This window comes from Budorcas taxicolor, chromosome 2 (genome assembly GCF_023091745.1).
Source record: "Budorcas taxicolor isolate Tak-1 chromosome 2, Takin1.1, whole genome shotgun sequence".
Classification (NCBI taxonomy): domain Eukaryota; kingdom Metazoa; phylum Chordata; class Mammalia; order Artiodactyla; family Bovidae; genus Budorcas; species Budorcas taxicolor.
The window spans coordinates 179,920,906-179,934,513 of record NC_068911.1 but is presented as its reverse complement, the minus strand read 5'-3'; the positions used below and the strand labels follow the sequence as shown (position 1 = coordinate 179,934,513).

The 13,608-nt window shown below is 53.7% G+C and overlaps 1 protein-coding gene across 2 annotated transcripts in view; it reads right to left on the bottom strand.

Moving 5' to 3' along the window:
* Positions 1 to 30: 30 nt before the first annotated feature.
* The window catches only part of SDHB (succinate dehydrogenase complex iron sulfur subunit B), a 31,725-nt gene continuing 18,147 nt past the window's right edge, over positions 31 to 13,608 (bottom strand). For both annotated transcript variants that reach the window (XM_052662333.1, XM_052662325.1), the window contains 6 exons: positions 9,370 to 9,455; positions 6,992 to 7,128; positions 6,309 to 6,425; positions 3,858 to 3,959; positions 2,454 to 2,576; positions 31 to 252 (listed from right to left, as the gene is read on the bottom strand). In XM_052662333.1, the coding sequence (XP_052518293.1) occupies positions 175 to 252; positions 2,454 to 2,576; positions 3,858 to 3,959; positions 6,309 to 6,425; positions 6,992 to 7,128; positions 9,370 to 9,455 (643 nt within the window). In that variant the 3' untranslated portion in view covers positions 31 to 174. The remainder of the gene's footprint in view (positions 253 to 2,453; positions 2,577 to 3,857; positions 3,960 to 6,308; positions 6,426 to 6,991; positions 7,129 to 9,369; positions 9,456 to 13,608) is intronic.

Here is a 13,608-nt window from a genome sequence, read left to right as displayed (position 1 = left end):
CGCCGCAGCACGTGTAAGGAACAGGCCTGCTTTTTGTTAATAAACTAGAATAACGTTTATTTATTTCTTAGACCGTTTATTGTACATGCAGTATTTGTGGGAAAGCACGACCTCTGAAGGAGTTCGGAGGTGAACTGCATTCTGAGCTGGCTACAGTTAGGTTGAGCACGGCAGTTAAGCAGAAGCCTGCTTCTCTTTATAGGTTGCCATCATCTTCTTGATTTCAGCAATAGCTTTCCCAGGATTCAGCCCCTTGAAAAAAGGAGAAGAGCATCAATATAAAACATTAAGTGAAACTGAACGAAGAGCCCAATGACCTTGGGTGAGACTCCCGTCGTTGCTGGTGCCGGGTCCAAGCCCCGTGACTGCAGACCCAGGCCTCTGACTCCTCTGGGCTGGCTGGGGCGGAAAGTCCCCCGTCCCCACTCCTGAGACGGCCGCTCTCTCTGCAGGAGCCGGTCTCGCTGAACGCCTGCAAGTGAGGTTCCCTGTGGCTGGTCAGAGCCCAGGAAGAGCTCCTCCTCCTGTGCCCACACTGTCAGAAGCAGGCAGGTGTCTCTAAAGGCTTCATATACTATTATCATTAAATCACCACCACCGAAAACCAGCATTTACAAGGCCTCAGAACGACGTGGGTGGAAGGACCCTGTTACCCCTTCCTGAGCTCCGTGAGTTAAGTGGCGGCGACCCTGGGACGAGCTGCAGCCTGGCCCACGGCTGGGACAGCTGTCCTGTAGGAGGCACAGGAATGAAGCCCAGTGAGCGCCAGCCTCCCGAGACAGCAAGGGGCAGCCCAGCGCTTGGTGGAGTCAGACACTCATTCGAGGCGAGCGGCGGGCTCCTCAGCTTACAAGGACAACTCTTAACTTTGAAATTGAAGCGTGTAGGAAAAAAGACATCTTCAGAGAGAAAGAGAGGGAAAGAGAAGCCAGTCTTCAAAAGACTGGTCCCTGAAAGCTTATGGATCACAAGTGTATCCCTCTGAACTGATCCTTCAAAAGGAAGTTCCCTGGACTATCGCTATACAACACGAGAAGAGGCAGACGCTGGCAGAGGAGCTGGCAGAGGACACGCAATCACCGTGTGCAGCGGCCCCCCACCCCGCAGGGCGCCCAGGAGCACGCATTCCCGGAGGGCTGGGGGAGGACCTGCCGCTGCTCTGACCCACCGAGCCGCGCATACCGCCTGCCCAAACGGTTGAGACTCGGACGGGCAGTAAGAAGGCCTGATGCGGCCCCAGGAAGGAGGGCAGCCCTGGGCTGGGAGGTGCGTGGTGGGCCTCTAGCCCTGCCCCAGCCCGACCGTGACCCGTCGCAGGCTCAGCTTCCCCATGTGTAAGAGGGGTTGTGCTGGACAGTTTTCAGGGCCCCTTCCAGCTCAATCACCCTGGGCCTGTGTGCAGCCTCAGAGCCCAGTGCCCGCCCCTCTTTACCAAGGGGCGGGCGGGACATGCAAGTCGGCCCCTGGCTGGTCCGTCTGCTGCCCTCCACAGCGCACAGGCTCACGCCCAGGAAGGCACCTCAGGAGGCTGTGTGGAACTTTTAGGAAACGTGAGGACGTGAGCCAGGCCGCCTTGGGGCGGCTGGTTTCTGACTGACCGGCTCCAGCAGGGCCAGGACCTATTCTGTTCCAAATAACAGAAGGTCCCCTGTGCTGAGTGCTCACTCTGTGCCAGGCCCTGTCCTGAGAAGGTCAGCGGCGTGAGCCGCCTCCGGGCCACACGGCTCACTGGGCGGAGCCCGGGTAAGGGCAGGCAGCGCTGCCTGTGGCCGGCAGCACCCAGCAGCCCCCGCTGAACCCCGGGCCAACGCCCGCCGGGCAGACAGCAGCGTGGCCCAGTCTGGATTTCACGACTGCTGAGATATGGTGCCTTTTCTTTTTTAAGCCGCTAACTGGCTGGGCGTGAGTCTTCCATCTTGCTGCCTGTCCCCTAAAACAAAACTGCTCCATCCACAGTCCCGCGCAGAGGGCGGTCCTGGTGGCTCCCCGCCCATGGGCCGGGCCACAGCTGCTGGCCAACTCTGACGTGGGCTGTGCCAGGAGAGCTGAGCTGGGCCACGAGCCTCCCTCCGGGGAACGTAAGCCGAGAAACGAGGAGCCAGGCAGCTGCTGAGGCTGCGGCAGGGCGAGCCCAGGAGAAGGAGCAGAAAGAGGGAGTGAAAGCTAAGCAGAGCTCCGAGGCCGAGAAGAGACACACAGAGAGCGCAGGCCTGCTGTGGGGCAGAGCGCAGCGGGCGGAGCCCTCGGGCCAGCGGGACCGCAGCCCCCAAGGCCACCTGTGCTCGGATGCTTCCGCCCCGTGGTTCCTGCAGCCAGAGCGAGCCCAGCGGATCCGAGGGCAGGAACCCGCGTCCGAGCCCACGGGCCCTGCCTCGCGCCCACGCCCCCGGGCCCACGCTGAGGCGGCGGCGCGCTCTGCCCCGGGGCCCACGCCGGCGGGCCGCGGGCCGTACCTTGGGGCAGGTCCGCGTGCAGTTCATGATGGTGTGGCAGCGGTAGAGAGAGAAGGGGTCCTGCAGCTTGGCCAGGCGCTCCTCCGTGAAGTCGTCTCTGGAGTCGATCATCCAGCGATAGGCCTGGGGGAGCGGGCCCTGATGAGCCGAGCCGAGCCGACTGGCCGGAGCAGCCCTCTGACTGACCGCAAGGCTCCTGGCGTGCAGAGCGCCGCGCCCACCCAGCTTAGAGGTTGTCTCCACACCCTTTATTTCTCGTCCTCTTTCAGAGAAAGGCTTCCCACCCTTTCGCAACATCTGATCACCTCGACCAATGGTCCCCATGAACCTCTGAGCCACAGCACCTGGTCCCTGGTGCCTAATTATACACCAAGGGTGTCGTGTCTTCAACTACTGATCTCACGCCCTCATTAGCCTCCTCCCTAGATCATCAAAGAGCAAAGGCAGGGATGCTGGGCTTGACTCTCTCAACTGCCTCCCCAGCACCTACTCACCGTCTCTGAGTAAACAGAGGACTTCACATTCAATCTACTTATTGATTCTCTTAATGAGCATGGCCATCTAGGAAGCCTGAGCTCAGCCAGCTGAACACGGACGCAGCTCCTGAGGAGCAGGCTTGCTCCAGCAGTGTGGCCGAGAGGCCCTCTACACTTCCCAACAACGCAGACGCCGGTCTAAGCGCCAACTATGAACACACCTCACTATTCAGTCTTTAACTTGGCCAGGATCAGTACTGCTAACTGGTCGCAGAACCACAGAACTTCTCTTTTTGTGGGAAAATGAAAACAAGAAGTTGTTTTTTGAGTTGCTTAAGGCTTTATGAAAAGCACTGACCACAAATGTAAGTATGAGCTTTCTGGGAACAAAGACAGTGACTCTTGGCTGTGAACTACACACCCAGTCAGAGGCGATGGAAAGCAGCATGCCTTTCTTTCTAAGCAACCTCTCAAGCCTGCGCTGCAAGCTTTCATTAGCTGGGAAACAATCTCCAACATTTCACCGTGAACTGCCCCTCAGTGAAATTTCTCTCTGCCCTGCCTGCATGTTGAAAATCCCTAGAAGGGAGGTGGGGAGCTTTCTGACAGATGGAGTCAGGGAAAGCGGGCAAGTGGGCAGCGAAGAGCCAGCTACACAGGAAAATGTTTGAGACATCCGCACAGCACGGCCTGCCAACCTGCAGCCACCAGCCCCTGGTGTGGCCCTTGCCACACTAAACGGAGGCATTCTGCAGATGGAGCCCCAGATTTACCGAAGCCAAGTGAAGGCGATGTGACCAATTACCCTGTTTGTCGCGGGTGCCAGGGAAGGACACCACCCCTCAGAACAGCGAGTTTCCAGCACACCGTCCTTCTGGAGTCCTGCAAGCCCGTCTCGGCTTCCCTCCCGCTAACGAAGGCGCCTCACCTGCATGAGGACCGCGGGGCCCAGGTACTTGTCTCCGTTCCACCAGTAGCTCGGGCAGCTGGTGCTGCAGCAGGCGCAGAGAATGCACTCATAGAGCCCGTCCTGTGGGGGGAAAGGTGGTCAGGAGCCCATCGCGCAGGAGGCAGCTGTGCCCTGAGCTGACCGAGCGTAACGTGTGGGAGAAAGCGCACTGAGCTTTGCTGCGTTTCTGGCGAAATCCCAGCAGTGGCTGCAGAGATTCACCAGGCTCATAAAAAGATCTTGGAACTGATCTTCAGACATGTGCTGGGTCAGAGCCCAAAGTTCTTAAGTCCAGACGTACTTATCCTTTAATAAATAACCCCTTGCTGCTGCTAAGTCACTTCAGTTGTGTCCGACTCTTCACGACCCCATGGACTGCAGCCTACCAGGCTCCTCCACCCATGAGATTTTCCAGGCAAGAGTACTGGAGTGGATTGCCATTGCCTTCTCCAAAATAACCCCTTACATATCTTAAAAAAAAAAAACCCAGACACATGAAAAGAACTTACCACCTCAAATGCAGTCTAGCAGAAATTAAAAAGCCCCCAAGTGCTGAGGCATCCAGAGTCTACACCAGCTTCTGCCCGGGGTCAGCAGGGATCTCAAGGTTTCCAGGGGGAACATTAACACTGTCCCAAATAGTCAACCCACACTGAGCACTGGGTGCCTTACTGACCTCATTTAAGTGGCACAATAACCCTGGGGTGTTATTAGATTCCCATGTTACAGGTGAGGCACAGGGGCTCCGAGGAGTCAGGTCCCTTGCCGAGCGTCACACAGCTGCAACAACAGAGCTGAGACGGGCCGCCAGGCAGCCTGCTTTGGAATCCCTCCTCTAACACTGCCACACTCACAGACTCAACCTGCCCAACAGGTTCTAACAAACCGGACTGATTTGGGGAACAACAGAAACTGCTTACAGTAAGTGGCAAAACAGAAGGGTGTGCCGACTCTGCAGTGACAGCCACACGCAGATGGCAGAGCCGACGGTCGCCACCGTGAGCACAGGCCTCCAACAAAACCTGTGTTCTCAGCTGGTGAGCGCCCAAGCCGGCCCCACTGTCCAGAAGGCATGAGGTCACAGCTTTTACAACCTTTCATTAAGATCAAAGCCTTAGTAACAGTCGTATTATTTAGTCTACTTGATACGATAGACTCCCTGGAGTTAGAAATTAGGGGTAGAGCTACGTCCGGAGAATAAGAAAGTCTTGAAGAAGTTGGCTGCTTGCTCTGACTCACATTATCACCATGCTGACCCTCAGCATCCCCATGGTGACAGAGCTGGGCATCCCTACCAAGACCTTCTATTTGCTTTTTGAGCTGTACCATGTGGCACATGGAATTTAGTTTCCTGACCAGGGAGCTTGGAGTCTTAACCACTAGACCACTGGGGAAGTCCCAAGAGACTTTCCTTTCTTCATGTTTTATGGGGAAGAGGAATGTGTGTGTGTGTGCTCAGCTGCCTGACTCTACGTGGCCTCCTGGACTGCGGCCTGTCAGGCTCCTCTGTTGGTGGCATCTCCCAGGCAGGAATGTGGAGCGGGTTTCCACTTCCTCCTCCAACAGGGAAGAGAGGGCATGCTACATACTCCCTAGGACCCGAAAGGGCAAAACGCATTTATTCACTCACACAACTGTATTTGCTGGTAAGACGGCTCACGCCACGGGACCCGGAAAGGGCAGGGTGCGGCCCGCCACCGCGGCACACGTGGCCTGCTGGCGGGCTGCCCCGTAAATGAATGCAGCGGTGGCCCGAGGCAGCGGGAGTCCCTGCCTCACAGGCAGCGCTGGCACCTGTCTGCTCTGGCCCCCTACCCGCCTCTTCCTCTCTAGAGGAGCGTGCTGGGAGTGTGCAAGCCAGAGTCTCCTTAAAGGGGGTAAAAGTGTGCAAGGGAGAGAGACCAAAGCCTCAATAATAGCCCCTCACTCTCAGAGACGCCACAGCCTGTGCCCAGGCGTGGCACCTCCAAGACTAAGCTGGCCCGCACGGCGTTACCAGACGCGCCGTATCAGGAGAGCAGCAAGTCCTAGCCCTGGTTCTGCCATCACCTCACTCCCGTTTGTAACTAGAGCGGCGGCAGCCGGGCCGCAGCCGGCCAGCACATGCTTTACTGGCCTGCACTGTTAGCAACTGACGCAGCCCTCGGGCCTCTGGAGGCCCTGGCGCTGAGGCAGTGCTGCGCCGCCCCAGGCAGGGCCCTCCAGCCCTCGGGCCTCTGGAGGCCCTCATCACCCATGGGGCTCCAACAGGTTGGGCGCCAACCCTGGACAGTCAGTTCTGAAGGTCCTTTCCGGAAGGTGCTGAACGGTCCACGTCGTCTCCTGCTGCCCCTGCGCCCAGCCTCCCCAGCCTCGCCCCAGCCCCAGCCCCCAGGGTAAACATTTCTGGCACAAAATCCTCAAGTCAGATAATAAGCGGGGACTAATGACCAGTTTCTCACGGTCTTCTATGGACTGCAGATACTGCTCCTTGCCTCCCTGGGACTCATCCTTCTTCTTCAAGTAAGGCTCGATGGACTTGTACTGAGCATAGAAGTTGCTCAAATCCTGCGGTTAAGAAGAAGAGGAAGGAACGGGTCAGATCACACTGTCACCCTGAGCGCCCTTATTCGCCCACTTCTTGGACACAGCGCATCCCGCCCCGTGACAGGCAGCAGCCAGCCTCTCTTCCTTCGGCACAGACACGTGCAAAGACCGTGAAAGGAGAAGTGGTCGCATGTAAGCGTGCTCAGGAAATCTCTCCTTTGGCCACGTGAGAAACGTTCCCATCCTGCAGTACTTTCTCCTGATGCCCTTGAAAGCACCCAGTGAGGGAAAGGAAAGGCGGTCAGCTATCAGGGGGTAGAAATTAAACCTTTCCCAACGGAGATTTTCCACATGAATTCTTTGATGTTAGGGTTAAATTCATTTCAGAAACTGTCCCAAGTCTAAAGTTCTGTGTCTTGTTATTCCCAGACAATCCTCCCCAAAGGAGTGGCTGGAGGTCCTCTAGGCCGTTTGCCTCCTGCCACTCACATCCCTTAATTAAACTCAGGACAGGAAAGAGACCTGCCCTGAAGAACGGCACCATCACACACACACCTCCCGACCCACTTAAAACACAGGGAACTTACAGGAACAAGGTCCTTTATCACATACATGTGTGGCAGAGGGTAGATTTTGGAAACTTTGCTGAGGTTGGTGTCAATCCTGCGGGTGCACGCCAGAGTGTTGCCTCCGTTGATGTTCATGGCACAGGAGCCGCAGATGCCTGGAGAGGGAACGGGGCGCCCCGACCCGCTGCGTCGGCTCCCTGCCAGGCCCCAACACGGACACACCGTGCGGAGGCGCCCGCTGCCTTTCCCTCCCTTCCTTCCTGAACGGAGACGCTGAAGGCTGGAGACCCAAAACCCTGCTGTGAAACCGGGGGCGACCCTGAGGCTGGAAGGTGCCCGCCCAGGATGGCGCTGCTGGCGCCCGAGGGCCCCCCGGCCCTAGCTCCTCGCTCCATGTCTTCTGAGAGGAAAAACAGCCTTTTCTGTGTGTTTTTAAAGTAACTGTTACTTGAATTATTCTGGAAAACTTAAAAAAAGAATCATTTTTTTTTGATTGAAGGATAATTGCTTTACAGGGCTGTGTTGGCTCCTAGTGAACTGAACTTCTAGGCCACATGGCTTGTGGGATCTCAGTTCCTCAACCAGGGATTGAACCTGGACCCTTGGCAGCGAAAACTCAGAGTCCTAACCACTGGACTGCCTCGGAATACACTGGACTTAAGCCCTCAACAGATTAGGACCCGACAAATCAGCACTGTCTTGGTCATCTTAAAGCTGAGGCCTGGACACGGGTGGCCCGGAGGTTGCTCTGATTCTCCTGTCTCCACAAAGCAGCTCGGTGCCTATACTCTGGACGTGAAGCCCACACGAGCTGCCTCAGCGCCGACTTCCCAAAGAGGATGAACTCATGGGAAACCAAAGCAAGCACAAGAAGGCGCTGAGCAAGCACCTCGAAATGAGGCTTCCTTAGCTTGCACTCACTTCCCGCTTATGGAGTTTCCTAGGTATTTCAGGGTTACAAATGACTACAGGATCTAACCCCTGCTACCATGTTTCTAAACAAACAAACAAACAAACAAACAAACAAAAAACAATGAAACTTCCCTTAAAACAGCTCGCCTGGAAATTCTCTTTACAAACAAGGGAAACAGCAGTAGCCAAAGCTAGTATCACTCTGCCTTTTTTATTTTTAGCTCACATGGGCCAGGCCTGGTGTTTAGCTCAGAAAGGTTACTGAAAAGTGTCTTTACTTCCTGTGTGCTCAGGGTGGTATTTGATTACAGCAGGATGTTCCCTCAACAGCAGGATTCAGCCTAACTATCATACGTGTCAGCAGCATCGGCTACATTAAATCCAACCCTGTAAGATTAGCTGAATCAAAACAGACGTCTTAGCAGGACTGGAAACACCTGAGCCCACAGGACACGCGTGAAGCGCGGTGGGCCGGCGGCTCTGACGACCTTTCCTTGTACGGAAGGCATTTTAGGGACAAAGTCAGCCACGGCCCGTGGTCTTGGCCCCAGCAACCCTGTTCTTGTTTCATCCCAGGCTGCCAAGCCAGGCTAAGCACGTGTACCGCCCGAGGGAACAATTCCAGAATCAGAATCTGACAGCTCTGCCCGAGTCCTGGCTCCCGACTCACCCGCTCCGGGTCCTTCCGGAAGCCCGGGCCCTCCCCGTGCCTCCGCCTCCGCACAAGCCCGCCGAGGGTGAACGGCAGCAGCGCCCGCCTGCCTCACGGGAAGCGCCCAGCACGGAGTGCGCGCAGCCTGCGCTCCACAGCCGGCAGGATCGTCAGCCCTCACGGCACCCCGTGGTTTTCCCACACAGGAGAACTCTCTGGATGATTACTTAGTTTTCTTTAAATCAGCTCCTTTTACTTAAATGCTTATTTAAAAAATCATTTCTATCACCGTTCCACTGTCGTAACTATTTTTTTCTATGAAAGTGAACAGTGTTGGTCTGCACAGCCTGGAATCAGCAGCGCAATGCAGCAGTCGCTGTTCCCACCCAGAACACCCCGCCGACCACCTGGTCTGTGCACGTGTGACGCTGGGAGCTGGCAGGGCGTGTGCGACTCCCCTGCTGGACCAGTGCTGAGTGAGTGTCTAGACGTTCCCCACCACCGCCCGAGGGAAGGGGCTCTGTGGCCGCCAGGCAGAGTATCTGAGCTGGTCCCCGAAGGGTGCAGCCACTCATGGGGGCCGCCAGACGCAGTAACCACACAGTGAAAGCTCCTCAAAGGGAACGAACTCCAAAACCTGGATGTGTATCTGGAGGTCACACTCCCAGCACCTCTGCCCAGGAAAAGCAAGTGTGACTCGTGGCGGGGCTACCTGGCGGAGCGCTGCAGCCACTGTCCAGGTCGCCCCAGACACGGCTCTGGCCAGCCCAGGCCTCTTTTGGGAACCAGGACAAAAGTGTCCGAGCCCAGCGACAGGGAGGCAGAGGCTCACCTTCTCTGCAGGATCTCCGGAAGGTCAGGGTGGAATCGATTTCATTCTTAATCTTGATTAAAGCATCCAGCACCATAGGACCACAGCTGACCGAGAGAAAAAAAAATCACAGAAATCACAGACACAGCTGTGTTTATGTGACGCCCAATCCCCCTGCACGTCGCCATGACATAGCCTCAGACAGCGGCCGAGGTCATCTGCTCTGCTTACCCACCTGGCCTCTCAGGCCACCTTCAGCCTTTCCCCAGGTTTCACTGTGCGCACAGTAGAACACGCACACTCTTACACAGTTAAGGGCCCCTGGGCTCTGCTCTGACGCCCACACTGCGTGCACATGTCCCGGAAGCGCAGTGTACAGAAAGGGAGACGCGTTTAGATGAGGGAGCAACCTCCACACACTGGCAGCTTGTTTCTTCTTCTAAAGCTCCCTGAAAAGTTTTCCCAAATAATCTACTTAAAATTTCAGGTTTATCTTTTTGGACGAAAACAGTAAGCAGCTTTAACTGGTTAGTTAACAGCTTCTCAGCTCTGAAGCACAGCAAGTGACGTCCACATCACACAGGACTGCTGTAGGTAGGTCAGCACGCAGGAAAATGAACACGTGAGAGCGTGTCTGCCACACACATTCAGTCTAAGAGTGACTGCAGAGACTGTGACTCAGTGAGAATGGCTTATTCTCTCAGAGCCTCAGTTTCTTCATCTGTAAAATGGAATTAATATTTATATAAAATTATGAAGATTAAATAAAAACATGTAACAAGGTCCTACTGAACTATATTCAATATCCTGTGGTAAGCCATAGTGGAAAAGAAATGAAAAATAATATGTATAGCTGAGTCATTTTGCTCTACAGAAATTAACACAACATTGTAAATCAACCACACAGCACTTCAATTAAAAAGAAGTGCAGCTTTCAGAGTACCTGGCGCAGATAACCTTTCAGAGTACCTTGCTTGGCAAGTCTGCCTCCTGGCTGACTCCCCCACGCTATTCTGAGCATTTCTCTACGCGTGCGGTTTAACTGCCCCGCTCGATTCTCTACATGCTCTCTCTCCCCCCACCCAGCTCTGAGACTGCCGACAAACACTATAACCTTAGGGCACGCCGCTGTTCAGTCGCGCAGCGTGTCCGACGCTGCAACCCCGTGGACGGCAGCACGTCAAGCTTCCTGTCCTTCACCATCTCCCAAATTTACTCAAACTCATGTCCGTTGAGTCAGGGATGCTCTCTGACCATCTCATCCTCTGTCGTCCCTTCTCCTCTGCCTTCAATCTTGCCCAGCATCAGGGTCTTTTCTGGTGAGTCAGTTCTCTGCATCAGGTAGCCAAACTATTGGAACTTCAGCATCAGTCCTTTCAATGAATATTCAGGACTGATCTCCTTTAGGATTGACTGGTTTGACCTCTTTGTTGTCCAGGGGACTCTCAAGAGTCTTCTCCAACACCACAATTAGAAAGCATCAATTCTTCAATGCTCAGCCTCTTCTCTATGGCCCAACTCTTTTATCCAAACATGACTACTGGAAAAATCACAGCTTTGAGTAGATGGACCTTTGCTGGCAAAGTGATGTCTTTGCTTTTTAATACCCTGTCTAGGTTTGTCATAACTTTCCTTCCAAGGAGTTAGCGTCTTTTAATTTCATGGCTGCAGTCACTATTTGAATGATTTTGGAGCCGAAGAAAATAAAATCTGTCAGCTTCCACTTTTTCCCTTTCTTAAAGTGTTCAGTTCGGTTCAGTTGCTCAGTCGTGTCCGACTCTTTGTGACCCCATGAATCGCAGCACGCCAGGCCTCCCTGTCCATCACCAACTCTCAGAGTTCACTCAGACTCACGTCCATCGAGTCCGTGATGCCATCCAGCCATCTCATCCTCTGTCGTCCCCTTCTCCTCCTGCCCCCAACCCCTCCCAGCATCAGAGTCTTTTCCAATGAGTCAACTCTTCGCATGAGTTGGCCAAAGTACTGCAGTTTCAGCTTCAGCATCATTCCTTCCAAAGAAATCCCAGGGCTGATCTCCTTCAGAATGGACGGGTTGGATCTCCTTGCAGTCCAAGGGACTCTCAAGAGTCTTCTCCAACACCACAGTTCAAAAGCATCAATTCTTCGGCGCTCAGCCTTCTTCACAGTCCAACTCTCACGTCCATACATGACCACAGGAAAAACCATAGCCTTGACTAGACGGACCTTAGTCGGCAAAGTAATGTCTCTGCTTTTTAAAATGCTGTCTAGGTTGGCCATAACTTTCCTTCCAAGGAGTCAGCGTCGTTTAATTTCATGGCTGCAGGCACCGTCTTAAAGTGTGTGACATGATAATCTGGTATCTAGTGGAAGGACTGCCATGATAAGGTCGGTTGGCTAACACAGCTGCACTCTCTGTAAGTATCTCTACCAACAGTGTCGTGCCCTCTCCACCGTACCTCTGCTAACACTGGGAACTGGAACCTTCACATCCATTATTTATCGGAAGTCTGCTCTGCGCCAGGCTCTGTTCTGGGTGTTAGACACCCACCAGGGGACAAAGCAGACGCAAACCCCTGCCCACAGGCAGCACGCACTCTAGTGGACTAAGCTCGCGGGCTCCGCCTCTCCATGCTCCTTGCCTCTGTGTGTACTGAAGTCTGGGGAATTTTCTTTGTTAAGGTCTCAACTACCACCTTCTGGAAGAGAAACTCTCCTGCTTTCGTCCACTGCTCCTCACTCCCGGTCACCCACTGTGTGGGTGCTGCTTCCATGCCAAGTGACTCTGCAACAGCAAGTGGGCGCCCCACAGCGGAACTCAACGCTGACACTATCAGCTCAAGATCCTGAAGACCCCCTCCTCCAGTTTGCTAGAGTGGCTCTCAGAATTAAAAAAAGAAAAGTTCATTGATTGGAACACTGCTTATTATAAAAGGACACAGTCCTGCAACAGGCAGATGGGAGAGATGCACAGGGTAAAGGTATTTGGGAAGGGAGGAGGGCTTCCACATCCTCTCCTGAAGGCCACTCTCTCCTCGCACCTCCTGGGCTTTACCGAGTCACACTCTCTCAACCCTGGAATCAAGGATTTTTATGGAGGTTTAACTATGTAGGGAAGACTGATTATATCACTGGTCACAGATAAGCGATTAAACCTCTAGCCCCGCTCCTCTCCTGGGAGACCTGGAAGTTCCAGCCCTCGACTCCTACGATCTCCTAGCAACCAGCCTTAATCGAGTGGATTTAGGGGCTTTTAAGAAATCACTTAATATAAACCCAGGTGTGGTTGAAACGAGCTTGCTGTAACAAAAGATGCCCATTTCACCTCTATTATTTATCTGAAGCTATCTCAGGAACTGAGAAGGGAAACAAAACATCACAAAAGATGGCCCTATAGTTCTTTGGGATTACAAGCGTTTTAGAAGCCAGAAACCCAAGACCAAATACATACCTCAGTATCACCCATCTAATAAATCCGATGCTAATCCTGCTTCCACCCTCAACCAGCAACTGGCTATCTGACTTCTGATTTTGAAAGTCATAATTTTAAAACATGCAAAAATTTTAAATGTTCACACTGTTAAAAGGCGACCACTTTTCCTTTTATGATACAGTCCCCTTTTAAGTCTAAAAGCCCATGCTCCTTCCTGAGGCCAGATGAATATTTTGGGTTTTCTTCTATTCCTTAACATTTTCAAAGTGTGTGCGTGTGTGCAGTCGTTTCAGCTGTGTCCGACTCTTGCGACACGATGCGCTGTGGCCCCCAGGCCCTCTGTTTGTGAGCTTCTCCCGGCAGATTACTGGAATGGCTGCCACGCTCTCATCCAGGGGAGCCTCTGACCCGGAGGTTGAACTGCGTCCCTTACGCCCGTGTTGGCAGGTGGGTGCTTACCACTACCGCCACCTGGGAAGCCCTCGTTTCTGCCTTCCTTTAAGCAGTAGTTTTACATTAGTATTTTAAAAATTCCATTTTAATATATATTTAATTCATATATTCCAATTCCATTTTACCTAGGTCTCTTGGCATTAGAAACAGTTGTCTGTGGGTGTGTTCAGTTACTAAGCTGTGTCCGACTCTGCAACCCCATGGACTGCAGTATACCACTCACCTCTCCTCCACCACCTCCGGGCATTACTCTAATTCATGTCCACTGAGTGGGTGATGCCATCCAACCATCTCATCCTCTGCCGCCCCCTTCTTCTTCTGCCTTCAACCTTTCCCAGCATCAGGGTCTTTTCCAGTGAGCTGGCTCTTCACATCATGTGGCCAAAGTATTCGAG